The following is a 21,150-nucleotide window of genomic DNA, read 5'->3' as shown; positions in this document are numbered from 1 at the left end:
AGATGAATATATGCTGATTTAATACGTATCTGAAAATGCCCACTGCTTTTGTTTCTTTTGTGAAAACAGGAAAAACAGGGTTCCCCTCGCTAATTGTGCTAGTGCTAGTTAGCATACTTAGCAGGTCTTGCAATTTCATATAAGACCACCCCTGACTTGCTTTTATTTTTTTGAGTGCAGTTTGCTGTTATGTAGATTAATTATCTGCCTAGAATGTCTGCATTAATTTCTTCAAGTTTTATTCGTTACACTAAATGCTAGCGCAACCTATTCAAATTTCACCTGTGAGTATGAGAAGAGGAAGTAAACTGACTGAACGGAATATTTGAACACTCTTCGGATACTGTATATTTACAGGACAAAACGGTGCTGATATTCACGACTATAGCACTGGTTAAATTAAACGCATGTAAACTAATTTAATTAATAATTTCTTCTAGGTTTAACAGCCAACATTTCAGGTCCAAAATACCAAAGCAGATTACCTAATAAAGATAAGATATTTTGAAATTGAGAAAAATGTAGAATCCCGAACTTGAATTTGGAATTCGCTCTTTGAAAGTGTTCCGAACCGAATGGCATACAGGTGAGAATAATTAATTGTTTTATTAGCCATTAATAAATTGAACATTATGCAGCAAATTTTTGTTAGAACAAACATTTTCTTCCATATTCTAACATTTTACTGAGTTCCTGCATAGTAGAAATAAATATGTTTGATCTTTGGACTTGCGGTTGAACATAACTTTTAACATGCATTCAGCCTCTATTTTGTTGTCTTGTGAAGGCTGAACGCACCCCACGTTCAGAGCGGAAGAGGAGAGACTCTTTTGGGATGTTCGATGGCTATGACAGCTGCAGTGAGGAGTCAACTAGCAGCTCCAGCTCGGAGGACAGTGAGGATGAGGTGGTGCCCTCCATTCCTGCCAGCCTGCCCATCATCAAGAACAATGGTCAGGTCTACACTTACCCTGATGGCAAAGCTGGAATGGGTCAGTAATGGAAATGTTTATTTTTATGTACAGCTGAAATTTAATTTTGTGAGTGAGAACTATTTGTTTTTCACAGCCACCTGTGAGATGTGTGGAATGGTCGGAGTACGAGATGCTTTTTACTCCAAAACTAAACGCTTCTGCAGTGTGTCTTGTTCCAGAAGTTATTCCTCGAATTCTAAGAAAGCGAGCATCTTGGCAAGACTCCAGGTGTGTGCGCGTACAAACACACACACACACACACACACACATACACACACGTATGTATGTATGCAGAATACATATATATAGATATGTGTACATATCTATATAAATGGATATATACATTGGTGTGAAAGTGTTTGTCCCCTTTCTGATTTATTTTTTATTCTTTGTATGTTTGTAATGGGTCTATGGGTTGTAACAGTCACACCTAAATGTTTCCGATTAAACTAATTAAATATTAGACAAAGATAATACAAATAAACACAAAATACAGTTTCTAAATGGTGTTTATTATTAAGGGGGGGGAAAATCCAAACCTACATGACCCTGTGGTTTGTATTTTTTCCCCCCTTTATAACAAACACCTTAATTTAGAAAGAGCATTTTGTGTTTACTTGTGTTATATTTGTCGAATATTTAAATTTGTTTGATGATCTGAAATATTTAAGTGTGTCAAACATACATAAAAAATAGGAAATCAGGAAGGGGGAAAACACTTTTTCACACCACTGTATCTATATATATCTACATAGATAGATAGGTAGAGTTACATATAGATATGTAGATGGATAGATAGCTTCTCTTAGTGTACCAGTTTATGTAAGATCAGTATCTGATTGTACAAATATTGATTTCTGCTTTGATTTTCACAAGGGCAAACCTCCAACAAAAAAGGCAAAGGTCTTACAAAAACAGCCTCTGATGGCAAAGTTGGCGGCTTACGCCCAGTACCAAGCAAGTCAACAGAACCAGGCCAAGTCGAAAGCCAGTGAGTAATCAAAAATCAGTCATGAAATTTAATGGTCTAACAGATTTCAGATTTTCTCCAGCTCTACACTCTTGTTTCTATTAGTCGTCCCCGCAGAGAGCTTTGACTGGGGAAGGTATATCTGTAGCAATAACACGGTTGGAGCTCCTGTCAGCTGTTTTAAGCATGTAAGTAAAATCTGGACTTTAGATGGTGACTAGTTATTTTATGCTCTTATGGTTGAATAACGTCAGTGCTTCCTTTGTGGGTCAGGCCCCTATGGGGACATCCTGGGGAGACATAGAAGAAGGAGTGAGGATTGAAGTGCCCAACTCTGATACCAACCTTTCCACTAAGGTGTACTGGATAGCAGAAATTATAAAGCTAGCAGGTATGACTACAACAAAAGGACAAATCAACTCTTTTATAGGGCCTGATATTCAGTTTTCAAAATGGTGGGGAATTTTCCCCATATCTGCTTCACAATGGCGGGGAGGAGGGGGGTGTAATCTGTGATCTGAGCTGCAGGTCTGTTTGCTGTCCTATGCATACTTCAGATCACATTTTGTTGCATTTCTCCAACTTTAGGATTTCTCTTAACTATATAGTGTTTTCTAAATTGTTACTACTTTTCCTCTCCTCTCTTAAGCTTAGCTCAGACTAAGCTACATTTTCAAGTTGCAGGCCCATAACAGTGGCAAATCATTGCTTCAGTTGGCGGTTCTCAATTTCTGTGTGTGAAAGCCTCTTTCCCACATCGGTTGTGCCTTATAGGTTTAAAAAACAAAAAAAGACATCCGTGTTAACCCACCGCTGTTCCCTTTTAGTAATTCACACATGCCAAACGCTCAGCCCTACATCGCTGTGTCCATTTATTAAACTTATGTTGTGGATTCAGGTGAGTTACAACAGCTCTGTTGGTTAGAGTGACATGTTCCGAGATGTCAGCTTGAAATGTGTGGGCAACAACGCTTACCCATTTCACCTCTGTTTTAATTGACCTTACTGGCTCAGTGGCAGATCAACTTGGACCCCCTATTCTGCCTCTATACTTTTATCACATCACTCAGTGCACAATGAAGGTGCATCATTCCTTAAAAATGTATATTTGAGAGAGGCTTATGAAAGAGCAAGTAACTGGGCGAGGAGACCCAACAAGGCAAAACCTGGAAAATGAAAATATCAAACAATAACAAATTGGAGATGACGATGAAGAAATGGTGTGCTCGGGAATCTAATCAGAATTTGGTTAAACGTTGGCTTGGACACGAATGCTTACTTGATGTTTCTAGCCTCTAGAGAGAAGAGCTGTGGAGAGAAACTGTCACTTTTTCTTCAACTACTAAGTCTGAAAAATGTGTGTGTGGCCGTCTGTTACAGATCAGTTGTATATCATGAACACACTATCACTATAACTTGAGAATTTTTGAACACGAGAAACACGTTTTGTAGTATGGCCAATACAATGTTAAACAACACAAAGCAATACTATGTAACATTTCTACCTTAAAATAACAGCTTGAAAAAATTTGTGTGGCTAGAATGAGTTTTAATATTACGATTGGCCTGTCTCCTATGCCCTTCGGGGGTCTGAGTTGGAAAAACTGCGCTATGTAACTTTGCTGGAGCGGCCCGGTGGTGGCCCGGGAGCTGAGCGGAAGTACTTTGACTTGCTTTCTGGCACACCTACTGCAAAAACAAATAGACCCCTCTCACGCTCCCAGGTACATTTGATTACTCTTACCTTCTTGGTCGACATAGCTTGCACCTTCTAACTCCTCGCCGGTTCGTCAACAAATGTGAAAAGTGAAAGTGAAAGGGTGTTGTATTTACGACAGTGTAACCGTACATTACCTCCAAGCCTGTAGGGGGAGCTCCAGAGTGGTCTTTTTGAGAAGTTACATTGTATCGCTTTAAAATTGTAAATCGTATTCAAATTGAATTTAGTTTTGAGGTGGTTGTTAGACTTAGACATGTATTTGAACATGCTAACAGTGTGCCTTAAAAATGTCTTATTTTTCATGATTTCTGTTTTGTTGGCTTAACTTCTGTTTAAGTTTGCACGTTAATTTAAATTTAAAAAAAATATTTTGAGTTATGTTTTGTGAGCTATTCTATTTGAATAGTTTTAGTTTATTTAACTAATTGTTATTTACATATCTACAGTGTGCATGGGGAAATGTGTTATGTGTGGGCATATACTTCATTAACATTAAATCTTAGCTACTATTACAGTATCTTGGTTGCTAAAACTAATGTCGCAGTTTTTAGGTGATAATATATATCAAATCCATTATAACAGCTCATGGGACATGCACTGTGCCACACAACTTTTGTAGACAGCGGTCACCTATAAAACTTTCTAAAACAAAACTGCTGTAAAATCTGGTGCAGAAACAGCCGGCCAACATTTCCACTCAAACACTGTTCAACATAATGCTATATCAGAATCGAAGAAAAAAATCAACATGAAAACCAGGAAAGCGGGTATATTTTTTTTGGTTTAACAACTGGGCATGTGCTTGGCATTGTGTTTTTTCATGAGTGTGTTAAATGCTGTGCCAGAAAAGTGCAGAGAGAAAGTTTTACTTCATCTGGACTTTAGAAATGTCCAGATGAAGCATATGAAGAATGTTTCTCTCACTGGAATAGCTTTATATGTTTATAAACTACAGATTGCAGGTAACTTATATCCATGAATGAAACCTACAAAGAATGGTACATTGCTTTTGACCCATAATACAACTCATAAATCATTGCAATGAGTGACAGTAACCAGGAGGTTCCATTTATTAAGCTGTGCACGTTCCCATGGTGGACCTGCAGTTCTCAGTATAACGCCACTTGTGGTGCACAAAATTGTCTACTAGCTATCAAGCTAGAAATTTGCTTTCCAGGACAGAAGTCAGTCCGTCTTGCAGTGTTTCTCTTTACTCTTCATTTACTCTGCGCTGTACTGAATTTCAGACCTTATAATAGTTTCGGTTTACAATGTTTCAAACCTTAGTAGCAGTAAACGACTACTTGCTGGCATGGGAAGATGGAGCTGTGTATTTATGTTCTCACCCCTTTCCCTGTGTTTATCAGGTATTTCCGGCTCATAAACTATACTCTTTGAAAGCTAGGCGGTGAAGTTGGTTAAGAACCTATTCTAATTTGCAGTGATGTCCTGGCCAAGAGGCAGCAGAAAAGAGCAAACTACGCAATACAGATAAGAAAGGAAAAAAAGAACACATAAAACAATTAAAAACCATGAAGACCATTCTCACACAATATATACATTACATTCAACAAGGAAATCCCAAGAGCAAATAAACATTGGAAATGTTGAGAAGTGAGGAAAGGTCTAGAGGGGTTTTGCCAATGATGGTTTTGTCAATGAACTGGTACCAATGCAACAACCTGCGGGAATGGAGTGATGGCCAGTTAACAAGTGAGTACAGATTGCAGTGATGAGTGTTGAAAGGGGGCCAGTAACAATACGGGTTGCCCTATGATAGATGGCATTTAGGTTATTGAGAAGGTTTTTGGAGGCAGTCCTGTAAATTATATCACTATAATCTAGAATGAGAAGGATTTTCATTTTGACCAGGGTGTGTTTTGCGGAACGAGTGAAGGATGATTTGTTGCCGTACAGGAAGTCGATTCTCTATTTGACAATGGAGATTAATCTATTGATGTTGATGTCAAAGTAGAGTGAACTGTCAAGCCAAATACCAAAATACTTTTAGGAGCTGACAAGTTGTAATGCTGAACCATCCAAGGGGGGATATTGAGATGACTGAGGTATGTTACAATTGAAAATCACGAGTTTGGCTTTGTTTGTGTTTTAGGAGAGGGTGAAGGTTGGAGATGTGTTGAAGCTGTGTTGCAAGGAAGTCAGGGCAGCATTTAGGGTTGGACTAGATGTGTACATAATGGTGTCACCAGTATATAAATGGATGTGAGAACTGCCAGCAGCATGGACAGTGTTGTTTATATAGCTTTTGAATAGGGTTGGACCTAATATAGACCCCTGAGGAACACCCATAGATGGGGCAGAGAATCAGGCTGGTAACCCCCAGGTCGCACCAATTGTTCACGACCAAAGACCAAAACTTCTGAACCATGCCAGGCATTTCTCCAAAAGACCTGTATTTGTGAGCCGTCTTGAGTAAGATGTTAATGTCTATTGAGGTAAAGACTTCAGCCAGATTGACAAACACAGCCAAATAATATTTCTTATTGTCAATGGCACATATGAAGTTGTGTGCTGCAATAATGTGTGGTGGTAACTCCAGGAAGAAGGGATCAAGAGCATCCATTCCAGCTGATTTGTGTGGATCCAGCTTGAGTAGCACCCCAAGCACCTCGCAGGAGTGGGTCACTAGTGAAGGCATGACCAGACTTACTGAGATGTTTATTGAAATTATCAACCACGGTGATTTTATCTGAGACTACAATGTCCTCAGATTTGATAGCATCAGGCAAATGTGTAGCCGAGTTATTTTCCGAGTTTGTTTTTTTTAACTGATATTTTAGTCTGTTTCTAAAGCAGTGAGTAAGTGCTTACATGAAACAACAGAGCTGGGCAAATCAAAACAAAACAAAATAAGAACAGAAAGACCAACATTAAACAGTACCAGGGTCCCTCAAAAGACTATCCTTACAACGAAAGCCATTCTTATTCCGCAGGCATCTCCGCTGGTGTCTCCGTGAAGGGATTTTTAAGCAGTCCATTTAGTGTATTTTTCAACATAAGTTTGATTTTCGAATCCTTACAAATGTGTGAGTCTTCTAAGGTCCAATATCTCCTTGACAATATCCTTCAAGGTTTCCACAATGGGAGGTTCTACTGGTCCCCATCTACTGGTGATTGATTTTTTTATTTATTTATTTATTTTTTTAAATTTAATTTTAAATTGTTGCAAGTAAGATTTTAACATGTCTTTGTCAGGGACCTCTTCCTTTTCAGGTTCCCCAGCTAGAGTATCTCAGATGTCTTTGGCAATTCATATCCTAGTGTCTTCTTTAATTGTGACCACAACTTATTCCAGAATTTCTTAATTTTCACACATTACGAAAACACGTGTGGTCTACATTCTCTGTACCACATCCTCTCCAACTCGTATGATCTGAACGTTTACTTTTGATTTTGGGTATTTTTTGCAATGTTTTTCCAACTAAATTTTATCTAGATCCTTGAGCTGTTTGCGGATGTCTCTGCTTGGAAACCAATCTTCCGTTGAATTTTCTTTTCTTTTTCCCATGCATCTCTAATATAGTGTGTGGAATTTTCGCCATTCGGTTCTAATCCTTTATATACGACTGATAACACTGTCCGTGTTATTTTTAGAGGCTTTGCTCAGTATTAAAGTTAACCTGGAGGACTCCTTAAGAGTTGGCTTGATGAATTTTTCAACAAAGTTTCTGACTTGGAAATATCTAAATAGATCCTGGTTCTCCAAACCAAGTTCTTCTTTTAACTTTTGGAAGCTTTTGATTGTTCCTCTATCGAGTAATGTTGGTCATGTTGTTATTTTTTTGTTTGACCATTGTTTAAATGCGTTATCTAGGAACCCTGGTTTTCATGCAGGGTCGTTTGTCAACCATCTCCTTCTCCAGCTTACATTTTTTGACCACTGTGTACCAGATTTCTAATGTGAACTTAGTTATTGGGTCAAGCAAGTTTGTGCTTCCCTTGTATAAGTCCTTATTTGGAATCATACTTTGAATGTGGCATCCTTCCGTTCCTTTTTCAGTTGCTTTCCATTTTGCAGTGTAACTTGAGTCATACCAGTATATCGGGTCGAATTAGAGGGGCAGAGTAGTATTCTTGAATATGTTGTAAAGCCATCCCCCCTTTGTGGTGTATTTTATTCTTGGTTTTATTCTTGGTCTATTAATGATGGCTGTGTAGCTTTTGTATTCACAATTCAGTATTGAAATTTGGACTATAATTTGACTTCTTTGTTTTTTGCCTTTTTTTTTGGGATTCCAGTGATTTTAGCCTGTTTCCATGAGGAAGGGATTTTCCCTGCTCTTAGTCTAATTGAAAGAGGGCCAACAATATGGGAGTTAACTCTCTTGTACCATTTTTCCTGGTATTATTTTAGTCTTGTCTTTTTAAGATGGGTTGTGTGAGATATTATCTTCCCTCTTCTCACTGCTTTCGAAGCATCCCAGAGATTTACAGCATCCACTTCCAAATTGTCGTTTTCCTGTCTGTGCAAAATTATTATTATTTTTTTTTCTCCACATATTCCGGATTATTGAGAATAACTACATTCATCCGCTAAGAGGATCCTTTTCCTCCCAATCAAGTCGACATTCAATTACACAATGTTACGGTCTGATAAATCTGCTTGCACCTATTTTACATTCTGTCACCCTAAAACTTTCTGTGCATTTTAGTAATGAAATAATCTACTCTGGTATACACTGAATGTAGGGCAGGATAAAAGGTATAGTCTCTCTTTTTTTTCGCTGTCTGGTGGAGCATAAATATTTCACAAGACCATTTGGTCTTCCTTTTGACCTTTTAACACAATGTATCTGCCCTCTTTGTCTCAGACTTCTTTGATAGGTTAAAATTTTGTTGCATTGGATTTTCAACTGCTTTTTAAAAGAGATCAGAGTCCATGGATCTCATCCTGTGTGCTTCACAGCCAGCACGCCCTGATCACATGACTTCAGGAAACTGCTGGGGATGTGTGGCTGCAAAAGTTCTCTGATGTAAGTTGGGGCTTGTCCACATAGAGCTCTGTGTGTTAAAACCAACATTTTAAAATGTACTCTGTAGTGGATGGGAAGCCAGTGCAGCTGAGTTAGCAATGGAGTGAAATGAGAATATTTTGAATATTTTGTTAGCAGACTGAAAATGATCGAGAATGCTGTTTTATCCTAAAGCGGCAAGGGTAATTATCCTTGGATATATGGCGGTGTATGAATCAAATCATTGGCACAAAACATGTCATACGATAGGTGGCGCTGTACCCATTTAAACTATTGCTAATAGAGCCACATCCGGTTGACACATCCTCTTCACCACCAACAACAACAACAAACTCAGGCATTCGAGAAAGATGGCGAATGAAGGGCAAGATGAAGCTATGTCCCTCTACATTTCGTCTGTGATGAGCATGGTTGTTGCACAAACACGATGCACAACGGCGCATTCTCCATCGCGTTGTTTGTTTCTTTCCAACGGCGGCAACAACAACAGTAATATCGTCTCATTTGACTCTCGTCTCTACTCCTTTGAAAAGCAGCAGATTTACAGGACATACTGCTGCTGACAGCAGCCTCATTAGTTGTGACAGCGTATTTCCAGCAGAGAGTCTCCCGCCATGAAACAAGTGGCAACAGGAGATGAGGAAAAAGTCCAGACTGTTATCTATCTGTCTGTGAAAACTGGTCATGCAAGTCGCTCAGAAGCATGTTCGTGTGGAAGTTATTCAGTTCTGGTTGGGATGACCCAAAGCCTGCAATTTGTAATATCTGTAAGGCTTTCATTCATAACCATTATTTATGCAAGGAAACCAGTTGAAAGCCTTCCTCCCTTTTGAGGAAGCCAGGTTTACCAAGAAGAGCTTTATATAAGAAAAGGATGCAATGCTCCTCTTTTCTTTTTATTATTATTATTAAAAAATACATTGATGCGTTCTAAAGGCATTTGTACTACCTAGTGCAGTATTGGAGATATTGTAAGTATTATTTATATTTTTATACAATACAATTTACTCACAATGTAAGTTTTTATTTTATTTTCTATAATTCTAAAAAAAAATTCAGTATCGTTTGAATTTGAGACTCTTTCCAAAACTTACTTCGTCTGGCACAAGTCACAAAACCAGCCATCTCATTACAAACTTATTCAACTGTGGTAGGACGCCGCTGTCCCCAAGGAGACACAGTCTTGTTTATCTGGATAAATCACACTTGGCCCATACAGTCCAAAACATCTGTCTAAAAAGGAAAAGCTTTTAAACATTCTTATACTGCATACACATAAGTGCCTCTTTCTGTCTTATATTTCCAGCATAAAGCATCCTTGATTCAGCCCATTTTATGTCATCTGAAAAGAGTGTAGTAATAGTAATTGTTTTTTTTTGTTTTTTTTACATTTGATCAATTTTATCCTTGGCTTCCCTGACACATTTTCTGCATTTGGAAGTAATGTTTTCCTATGATTCATCATCAAATGTATAGCCATCTTTTTCCAAGATCGTCCTGAGCTATTGATATTCTTTTTTGTCCATGGACATCTTTAATATCACATGGATTCTTCATGGTAAATTGTTGGAAGTTGCAAATAACCCAGTATATGGTTAGTGCTTTGATGTAGCTTAGTGCTTCTAAAAAAAAATCTCTCATTTATAAGTATTTCCAGAAATGTCGAGGTCCTAAAATTTTTCCTCAAGTAAAATATGTTAAATAAAATCATCATCTTCAAATAACTTTCTTGGTGTTCTGACACCATTTCTCAACCATGTATATATGTGTGTGTGTGTGTGTGTGTGTGTGTGTGTGTATATATATGTGTGTATGTAACTTTGGTAAATTACATTTCCAAAATGTAAACAAATTAAGGCAGAAAAGCAACATTTTACTTTTGGTATCTTTCAAAAGGTTGGTTCAGACAACAGAGGAATTACATAATTTATCTTTGGCGTTGTTCTTTCATTGAGCAGTGTTTTTTAAAAAAAAAATTATGCTTTCCAGGGTTCAAGGCACTCCTGCGGTATGAGGGCTTTGACAATGACACCAGTAAGGATTACTGGTGTAATCTTTGTACCCCTGAGGTGCACCCAGTTGGATGGTGTGCTTCCAATGGCAAACCTCTTGTACCTCCAAAAAGTGAGTTGGATACCAAAATTTGCTTCTTGGAAATTTGTAGCAACTGTATTTATATCTGTGGTCTCCCTTCCAGGCATACAGCATAAGTACTCAAACTGGAAAGCTTTTCTTGTGAAGCGTCTCACTGGAGCAAAAACACTGCCACCTGACTTCAATGCCAAGGTGAGACACACAACTGCCGAGAACAGCAAGTCGCATAAAATGTATGTACTTATAAGCAATGTACTACTGATAGTATAGATTGTCACCTTTCATGTGGGTGACTGGGGTTCAAATCCTGACCCTCCAGCATGAAAGGCACTACTAGGGGTTCGTAGGCAAAATCCCCCTAATGCTACCTGCCTACCTGGGATATGAGTGTATGTCGCTTTGGATAAAAGGGTCTACCATAAACATAACATAAACATAATGGCCACACTGTAAGTATTTTTTTTAATTGTAATTTCATGCTGAACCTGACATCACAGTTGGAAAGCTTTCACCATATGGTATTCCATTTCACACGTATCACTTTTTTTTTTTACTTTAGGTACATGAGAACATGCAGTTCCCCTTTAAGAAGTTGATGCGTGTTGAGGTGGTAGACAAGAACTACCTGTGCCGGACACGGGTGGCACTGGTTGAGCAAGTGATTGGTGGTCGCCTCAAGCTGGTCTATGAGGAAAACCAGGACAGCTCAGATGACTTCTGGTGCCACATGTACAGCCCCCTCATCCACAGTATAGGCTGGTCACGAAGTATAGGGCACCGCTTCAAACGATCAGGTGGGTCTATCTAAATTCTGTTTCCAAATCCTGAGGATTGTTGTAGAACTGGGCGATATGGCAAAAAATATTCTGATAATATTTTCTATATTGATTGATCTTGATCGCTATATAGAGAACTAATAATGACCACAACATAAAAAAATATACCGTTCAACAAAATAATTTATTAACCAAAGTTTAGTGATGTTACTCAACTGTGCTAACATACTTATTAACAATACAAGTTTTCTCCCCTTTTAATTAAAAACTACTACTGTAAAACCTAAATATATAAACGTAATCACGAATTCTAAATAAAAGTATGGATCACAAGACTGTTGTACATTTAAATCATGTGTTTTGCTAGGAAATATGAAACTATGGTTGTAAACGCTTTGCTTAATTTTGAATGGATTTTTTTCTGAAGCTTGCACTGCAAGAATTGCTACACCAAACTGGCCTGCGTTTTCATGCTTTCTGTGTAGTCACTGGGTTGACTTTTCAGGTGATTAAACAAATTAGTCGTGTTTCCTGTTTTGGCGTTCACCAACCGACGACCACTTTTTCAAATCTGTAATTCATCATTTTTGCTGAATCCAAACCACTTCCATTTAATTTAAAGGGTTAGTTCGCCATTTTGCACATTAAGCCCTGTTTTTAGGTAGTCTGGGGTGAATTATAGATGTTCTGATCACAATTTGGACATTTGGTGCTGAACGGAGCATTTAGGTATCCACTGCTGCAGCCCCCCCACCTTTGCATTGAGTCAATGACCACTCAAGCAAACAATCATAAAACGGCATTAAACTTTCGTTTGAAAAGACATGGAACTCACCGTGTGGTCAGTGGTGGACAGCGATAAATTGACCCGAAAATCGCAGCGAAATGTGCCTTCTAACAGTTGTTTTAGCATTTGGTGGACCTATTTTTCCGGACACCGTTGAATAGCAGCAGCAAGACATCCAGCGACATACAGCGCGCGGAGTAATACTAGTCAAACCAATACAAATCAATGAAGACGGACAATAATGGTAATATAACTTCTCTGGAAGCGTATTTTGCGGTGATTTTCGAGCCAACGTATCGCTGTCCACCACAGACCACACGGTGAGTTTCATGTCTCTGCAAACGAAAGTTTAATGCCGTTTTATGATTGTTTGCTTGAGTGGTCATTGACTCAATGCAAAGGTGGGGGGGCTGCAGCAGTGGATACCTAAATGCTCCGTTCAGCACCAAATGTCCAAATTGTGATCAGAACATCTCTAACTCATCCCAGAATACCCCCAAACAGGGCTTAATGTGCAAAATGGCGAACTAACACTTTAATTTAATTTCGACTACTTCGGCATTCGTGGGAACATAACATGAGGTCAGTTTCAGCCTCACCCCCGCTTTTGAGGCTCTCTTTAGCTACAGTTTCCTTATTCAGTCTGCTGCAAGGCCATTGTATGTTTTGTTTTCCTTTTGGCTTTTCTTGGTATATACTAGTCAACTCAGAGGTATATTACCGCTAACGAGTGGACAACTGTCTCAATAGATAAGTCGACTAAAAATGTTGCATGCTGATCACTGAGATTGACATAAATATAATCGAGATCTAATTTTGCGATTGTTTTATTGCCCAGCCCTAGATTGTAGTAAAAAAGACACTTGCAAGCATTTTATATTACCCTTGTTTAAAAAAATAAAATCTTCAAAGATGCCCTTATCTACACCGCGTTACAAATTATTATGAAAATTGTATTAAAGTGTCATAAAGATTTATTTTTTTGTTGTCTCAGGGCTCTTTGGATCATTTAAATCAATGTCAGACACTTGTGATAATAAGTTTGACACATTATGTTTCACATTATTAAGCAGTCCATCATTTTCAAGCAATATGGGAAAGAAAAGGATCTCTCTGCTGCTGAAAAGCGGGAAATGGTTGAATGCCTTGGACAAGGTATGAAAACCTTAGATATTTCAAGAAAACTTAAGCGTGATCATCGTACTGTTAAGAGATTTGTGGCTGATTCAGAGCACACATGGGTTCGTGCAAATAAAGGCACAATGAGGAAGGTTTCTGCCAGATGAATACATCGGATTAAGAGAGCAGCTGCTAAAATGCCATTAGAAAGCAGCAAACGGGTATTTGAAGCTGCTGGTGTCTCTGGAGTCCTGCGACCATCAAGGTGTAGGATCCTGCAGAGGCTTACAGTGATGCATAAACCTTCTATTTGGCCACCTCTAACCAATGTTCCCTCTAAGCTGCGCACCTGCGCAATCGCGCACTGCTCGCACATTCTCAGCGCACAAGAAAATCTATGCAGTGCATAAAATAAAATTCACCATAAACGTATTAATATCTAATACTAGACCTAATCTAATTAATTAGACCAATAATGTGTTTTCCAAATCGCTTATATTAAAAGTAAACTAATGAAAATTGCTGCTGTGATTTGATTATTTTAATAAGCCATGTAACTTGCTATGATCCAAGGTTTTGAACAGGTGTGATACTGGTGTGATACTGGTGTGATACTGGTGTGATACTGGTGTGATACTGGTGTGATACTGGTGTGATACTGGTGTGTTGCCATAGCGTGCACATCTGATGTTGCTCACAGTGGTCCTCAGTATGCTCAGGGAGCTTGTGTGTATGCCCAGACACATGAAAAATTATAGGGAACATTGCCCCTAACCAATGCTCACAAGCAGAAATGGCTGCAGTGGGCCCGGAAATACATAAAGACTAATTTTCAAACAGTCTTGTTCACTGATGAGTGCCGTGCAAACATGGATGGCCCAGATGGATGGAGTAGTGGATGGAGTAGTGGATGGTTGGTGGACGGCCACCATGTCACAACAAGGCTGCGACGTCAGCAGGGAGGTGGCGGAGTCATGTTTTGGGCCAGAATCATGGGGAGAGAGCTGGTAGGCCCCTTTAGGGTAGTTTCTAAATGACCACTTTCTTTTATGGTACAAAAAGAAGAACTGGGCTTTCTGTAACAAAATCATCTTCATGCTTGACAATGCACCATCTCATGCTGCAAGGAATACCTCTGCATCTTTGGCTGCTATGGGTGTAAGAGGAGAGAAACTCATGGTGTGGCCCCCATCCTCCCCTGACCTCAACCCTATTCAGAACCTTTGGAGTATCCTCAAGCAAAAGATCTACGAGGGTGGGAGGCAGTTCACATCCAAACAGCAGCTCTAGGAGGCTATTCTGACATCCTGCAAGGGAATTCAAGCACAAACTCTCCAAAAACTCACAAGTTCAATAGATACAAGAATTGTGAAGCTGCTGTCAAATCACTAGTCCTATGTTAAAGTGTAACTTGACCTGTTAAGAAAATATGACCTCCTAAAGCTGCAAATTCAACAAATTGCCATTTTCAATTCTTTACAAAAACCATCACTTCTGTCTGTTTATCATGAAAGTTTAAAAAGTTCAGAGCCATCCAGGCATTTATGTCATCAAGACACTTCAGTAGGATTTTAAAAGAGTGTGTGTCATTCTTTTTAAGAAGCACATAAATCTGGCAGTCATCAGCCAGTGGAACAAAATGCTATACTTCCTAAGTATGGAGCCAAGCGGAAAACAAGTGGAGATAGAAGAGAAGGGGTCCTGGAACTGAGTCCTGTGGGACACCACAGGTGAGAGGAACCGAGGAGGATCGAGAGTTACCAAGGCTGACACAGAAAGTACGATCTGCCAAGTATGACCTGAACCACTCCAGTGTCCCTGATGCCCACCCACTGCTCCAAACGTGATATTAAAATGTCATAGTCCACTCTGTCAAAAGCAACAGTTAAATCTAAAAGCACAAGAATAACACTGTCACTGTCAGAGTCGGTAGCTAAAAAGATAAAAACTCTTAAGTGCTGATTCTGTGCTGTGCAGGGTTTCAAAACAGTGAGAATGCTATCCTCTTTGAGAAAGGCCATTAGATGACAGTGGACTTTTAGTACCTTTTTAGAGGATTTTTTAAATTAAAGGTAGTTTGGAGATTGGCCTGAAATCGGCAAGAACTGCAGGGTCTAGACCAGGTTTTTTAATCAGTGGTTGATATATGCATGCTTAAGATTTTCAGGGACTACACCTGAGGACAGACTGCTATTTATGACAGGAGTGACACATGGCCCTATAGTGGGAAAAACCTCTTTTAAAAAGTCGAGGAGGGACATCATCATCTGGAGAATCCGAGGGCTTAAAACGACCAACAATCTCCTGTAAAAAGGAGAGTCACTGGCTCAAACTGGTTAAAAACAGCAGAGCAGGGAACAGAGATTGAAGGGTAGTGATATAAGAGCTCTAGTAAAAGAAACCATATCAATAAAAAAGTGCAGAGAGGGCTCCATACAGACAGTTTGCGGGGCATTAAGAACCCAGTTTATGGTATTAAACAGAACATGGGGCTTGTGACAGTTTGACAAGATAATGTCAGAGAAATATTTTCTTTTAGCATCTTTCACTGTTCACTGATAGTGACTCCAGCAGTTGCGTTTAAAAAGACTCCTGCAGTTTGTCCTTCTTTCACTTGCACTCAGCTCTATGGCACTCGGGTCTGATAGTATGAGTTGTGTCATTTAGCCAGGGTCCAGGTTTAGTTTTAGGCTGCCTGGTTTTTAATAGAGCCACAGTGTCTGAAACAGTTTGGCTTATGGAGGGAAACAGTGAGCTAAGCTCTTCTGTGCGGCACACAGACTCTGGGAAGACGCAGTTCTGATTAAAACCAGCTGAGAAATGAAGAGCAGTGAAAGGGTTAATGATGCGACAGCAGCAACCGTGCCAGATTTAACTGCATTACAGTCAAGAGCAACCTCAATAAAGAAAACACTGCGTCACAAATCTCAAGGTTAAAAACCGACAACCCATGTGATAAAATGAGATCCAAGTGTGTGTCCACGTTCTTGTGTGGGTCCAGACACAGAATGCACAAGATTAAGAGTCGATGAGGTCCAGGAACCAGGCTTATCAGGACAACACAGTGAACATTGGATGGCCACCCTTCCTGAGTCTGGTTCTGCCAGAGGTTTCTTCCTGTTAAAAGGGAGTCGTTTCTCTCCACAGTCGCCTCAGGCACGCCGCTCAGGCCGGGAGATTGGACCGAAAAACAAAAAGTTTTCAGTGCAATCTGTTGGTTTTCTTAGCTAGGAAATTGTTTTTGAATTGGCTCTATATGAACGAATTGGATTATTTTATGAATTATGATTATTATTAATTAATTGAATTCCAATTGGCTTGAATTGGACTTACTATCTAAGTGCCTTGAGACGACATTTGTTGTATTTGGCGCTATATAAATAAAAATGAATTGAATTGAATTGAATTGAATTGAACATTAAAATCGCCGACAATGGTCATTGTCATATTTAGGCATTATTTCAGCCAGGTAACAGAAAAATAATTTAAAAGGTCCTTATTGTATTTGTGAGGCCTGTGGACCACAGCACCATTTGAGGGTGACCGAGCTCAAATAAACTCAGCTCAAAGCTGGTGAACGAGGCTGATCGGGATAACTGCTGACATTTAAAACGACTCGTAAAGATGGTCCCTATTCCTCCTCCTCAGCCCGACATCTGCGGGGAGCTTAAGTAGCGGCAAACGTGGGGTAAAGTTTCTGTGAATGCTCTGGACTCACCAACACTCAGCCACGTCTCAGTCACACAGAGAAAATCCAATCCTCGGGATGTGAAGAAATCCATAAAGATGAAAGTTTTGTTCGCTTTACCAGGCCAATCCTGGCAGCAATCGGCTGGTCCACGACTTCAGCTGTCCAGGGAGCCCAACACACAGGCCGTAGATTGCGGTGATTCACTCCACGCCAGCGGAGACGAGGAGAGTAGCGACTGCGGGACAGAAACGCCTAGTCCGGGCTAACGACAGGTATCACACAGACGTCCGTAGGGAGGTGGAGCTGGGTCGAACGCCTGGAGATCGAGGCAAGACACGGTTCCAAACTCAGTCTTTGGAGCCGAAGCAAAGTGCGCCAGACATGCCTTCAGCCTCACCAGCCAACCCCGGCGGTGGGCGCACTTACGCCGAGGAGGTGGAGCCAGGGTGGGGCACAAGTGAGCTGGGATTCCCGATAGGAGTGGAGGCAAAATTTTATGTCCAACATAATTTGACTTTACTAAATCTTTCGCTTGGAATCTAAGATCTAGAAGTGACTGCCGTTTGTACACCAGCAGAGAGTTGACATTAAGAGTTAAAAGTACACAAACGGCACAAACACACACAGGATTGTGAATGACATACAGCAGGCCACACACACTGGCGCATTCTTAAAATTATCAACCCTGTGGTGGTCAATGATGTGGTGGTCAATAGTGTTGTGAATGATGCAGACAGGTCAAGGAGGACAGGGAGTGAAGGTGAGCCTAAAACAGCTACTTTTAGTAGCTGGTCTTTGGTGATCAGGGTTGTTTCTGTGCTGTGGGCGGAACGGAAACCAGACTGAAGTTTAACAAACAGACTGTTGTGTTTGAGGTGGTCCTGAAGCTGGGCATCAACTACCTTTTCAAGGACCTTGGAGATGAATGGGAGATTGGGTATGGGCCTGAAGTTTGCTGGGACTTCACGACTCCATGAGCTGTTAAGCTGTCTAAACCTTTTGGACATTAAAGAAAAATTCTACATCTAATGCAAACACATCTCATCACCCCCAGAACACTGGTGTTGGTGGCAGCATCATGCTGTGGGGATATTGTTAACCGGCAGGGACTGGTAAGCTTTTAAGAATTGTGGGAATGATGGATGTTGCTTAGGAAAAAAATTTAAAATTAAGGAAAATTTGTTTTAGTTTTCCAGAGATTTTAGACGGTGGTTCAACTTCCAGCAAGACAATGATACCATACTGCTAAATCAAGACTTCAGTTATTTAAAGCTATGGTAGGTAATCCTAGAGAGCTAGCAAGAGAGCTAGCAAGATTCGAAAGTGTCCACTCCTCTAAGCTCCACCCCCCCCCTCCCCATTCCGTCAGTGCTTCATCCAAAGCCGGTGGAACCGCATGCGCACATGGAGCAGGGAGCCGGCAGAGGGGGGCGTAGGCAGAAAGCAGAGGCATCTGATTGGTTTTTTGTAGGCGACCAATCCGAGATCAGCGTCCCGCTGATCTCGGATTGGTCAGCTTTTTCTCAGTCCTGCAGCTGCCACAGAGGTCTGATTATTTTCGTCCCTTTTTCTAAATACATCTTGTATAGATTTCTCTCAGGATAGACGGACCATTTCACCCAGTATTACAAAATGTGTTTCTGAACAGGATTACCTACCATGTCTTTAAGGGGATTATTGGAATAGCTTAGTAGTCAAAGCCCAGACCTCAACCTAATTGATAATCTAGTGCATGATTTAAGATTACTGTAAACCAATGAACCTATCCAACGCATTTTGCTCTCTAACTCCCAGACAGTACATTGCACAAATTTTTATGTCATCGGGGTCTCTGAATATTGTTGAATTTGATTACACAATCCATGCCCATTCAGCAGATATTAGATCTAGAGTAGCTGAAATATTTTATTTCCAACAAGCTCTCACCTTTACTAACACCTATTGACATCAATTTCTTACTTCAAAATCTTACTTTATTTGAGGTTTATTAAAGAGTTATTTACAGGACTGAGTTTAATATATTGGTTTAAGACTATACAAAGTTTATCTTGCTAGCTATCAAATTAGAAAATGGTGTACATCTCACTTTTAGAAATGCCTACGCTGTAAAATTTAGAAGTATATATTGCATTTCTGAGCCCTTTTGCTTAAACCCCAGTCCCAAACGCACACACTCAGAGACTACTCAGAGGGCCAGTGCAACAAATTCCTCTCCTTCTTCAAAGCTAAGATCAACACTATTCACTCATCTCTCCAGCTATCCAGCTCAAGCCATATTGTCATCCGGCCTACAGTCCCTCACCCTCTCCAGCATTTCTCTGAGGTCTCACAGAGTGGAATAGAAGTGCTCATCAGGAAAATGAAACCAACCACCTGCATCCTGGACCCCTTTCCCACAACACTGATCAAATCACGCCTCTCTGCCATAAGTCATCTCATCACTAAAAAGATAAAGGCGTGTATGAGCTATAACTTCCTTCAACTCAACTGCACTAAAACAGAAGCCATACTTATTGGCACCACCCACCAGGTCCAATCATCCACAATATCTACCATCACCTTTTCTGGACAAAATATTACCATTTCCTCTGTTGTCATCGACCTTGGTGTGAGAATGGACCCTCACCTAACCTTTGAAAACCACATCAAACATCGGTACAAATCCTGTTACTTCCACCTGAAGGCCAGGTGGCTGTGTCTCGATACAGCTGGGGGCAAACTGATCTTTTGCCCAGAGAAGGCATGCCAGATTTGCACAATATTGCCATGAACGAGGATCTCCCACTACCTGAACAAGCCCAGGTAGACCAGAAGGTGTGGTGCCAGAAGACCCCCCTCATGGACCACCCCATCAAAGTGATCATGATGAGGCAACAACTGATTGCACGGCTTTAGTTGCAGTCATCGAGCGCCTGCCCATGGCGAGACGTGTTTTTTTTTTTTTTAAGCTATTTTCATATTAAACCATTTCTTTTTTTCTTTTTCTTTTTTTATCGTGGTGACATTACGAACCACAGATGACATTGAATTAACAGCACTCCTAATTGCTTCCCATTTCTTCGTTTTAGCAAGTCCCGTAATTCCACTGCTGAAACTGCTAAAAATGACAGATTTTCCTTTTTGGATCTCTGAAATCAGAACTTCAATCTCAGAGCCCGTAAAGTTGTTCTTTTTGCGCCTTGATGACATTCTCATGACTCAACACTCAACATTTCCTGAAACAGGAGCGAGGAAGCACAGCCTTATATGGTATAATTTTGGGCGTGGAGTATGCAAATTTACTGTCCTCGTGCACGTGCTCCTTAAATACGCACGGGTGGCATTCATCATTTACGCAGGTCGTTTACACACTTTTTTCCGAAGTTAAGAGGGTTTGTTGAATCTGACATGGCGTGTTTGTACGAGACTGAAATTTAGAATAAAAATACGAAAATGTTCTTGCATAAGGCCCATTGTGAGGACTGGTTAACGGTGCTATGTTTTAAATTTTACTTAATATTGTTATTATAATTGTTATTATGTTTGGGTTTTTTTTGGAGGCTTCTGCATGGGCAGGGCAAAATGGCTAAATAGTGCTACAATTGAGACTGCCCAAAACTGCATTTGATGGAAATTCTGTTTATATGTGGCACTAGTCCTACAAAAAATCCTCTTGAAAGAATCTTGTAATCCCAACAGGGAGTCAACCGTTTTGAATTACTTTCGAAAGGTGTTTTAACAAAGTCGTTTAGAGTTTTAATGGGATTGATTTCACAATTGTTATGTTCAAAGTATGTCAAATTGTAAAGGATTTTAGTTTTTGTCTTTCCATTTGAATGGGCAGGCTTGGAGAGAATTTGATGATTTGGCGTGAAAAACTAAGCTGTTGCAACTGCATATACTAGGTCCAATACAAACTGTACATGTATAATCACAGCAGAATTTCGTAGCAGTATTGCCAAAAGGTCACAATACCACCTAGTTATCTCAGAAACTGTCATTGTGAAACAGGATGTTTTTGTAAAGTCATCATGAATGCTCAAAAG

The 21,150-nt window shown here is 40.0% G+C and overlaps 1 protein-coding gene across 2 annotated transcripts in view; it reads left to right on the top strand.

Annotated features, from left to right (window-relative positions):
• Positions 1 to 21,150, top strand: part of mbtd1 (mbt domain containing 1) — a 47,168-nt gene that overhangs the window by 379 nt on the left and 25,639 nt on the right. The window contains exons 2-9 of one of the 2 annotated variants that reach the window (XM_075457696.1): positions 788 to 992; positions 1,069 to 1,202; positions 1,851 to 1,965; positions 2,050 to 2,132; positions 2,218 to 2,335; positions 10,648 to 10,782; positions 10,856 to 10,944; positions 11,312 to 11,546. In XM_075457696.1, the coding sequence (XP_075313811.1) occupies positions 788 to 992; positions 1,069 to 1,202; positions 1,851 to 1,965; positions 2,050 to 2,132; positions 2,218 to 2,335; positions 10,648 to 10,782; positions 10,856 to 10,944; positions 11,312 to 11,546 (1,114 nt within the window). Of the gene's footprint in view, positions 1 to 763; positions 993 to 1,068; positions 1,203 to 1,850; positions 1,966 to 2,049; positions 2,133 to 2,217; positions 2,336 to 10,647; positions 10,783 to 10,855; positions 10,945 to 11,311; positions 11,547 to 21,150 lie in introns of both variants that reach the window. The other variant, XM_075457695.1, reaches the window with a different exon arrangement.

Source organism: Odontesthes bonariensis, chromosome 23 (assembly GCF_027942865.1).
Source record: "Odontesthes bonariensis isolate fOdoBon6 chromosome 23, fOdoBon6.hap1, whole genome shotgun sequence".
NCBI lineage: Eukaryota > Metazoa > Chordata > Actinopteri > Atheriniformes > Atherinopsidae > Odontesthes > Odontesthes bonariensis.
The sequence above is the reverse complement of the archived record's forward strand: the minus strand, read 5'-3'. Positions and strand labels throughout refer to the sequence as shown.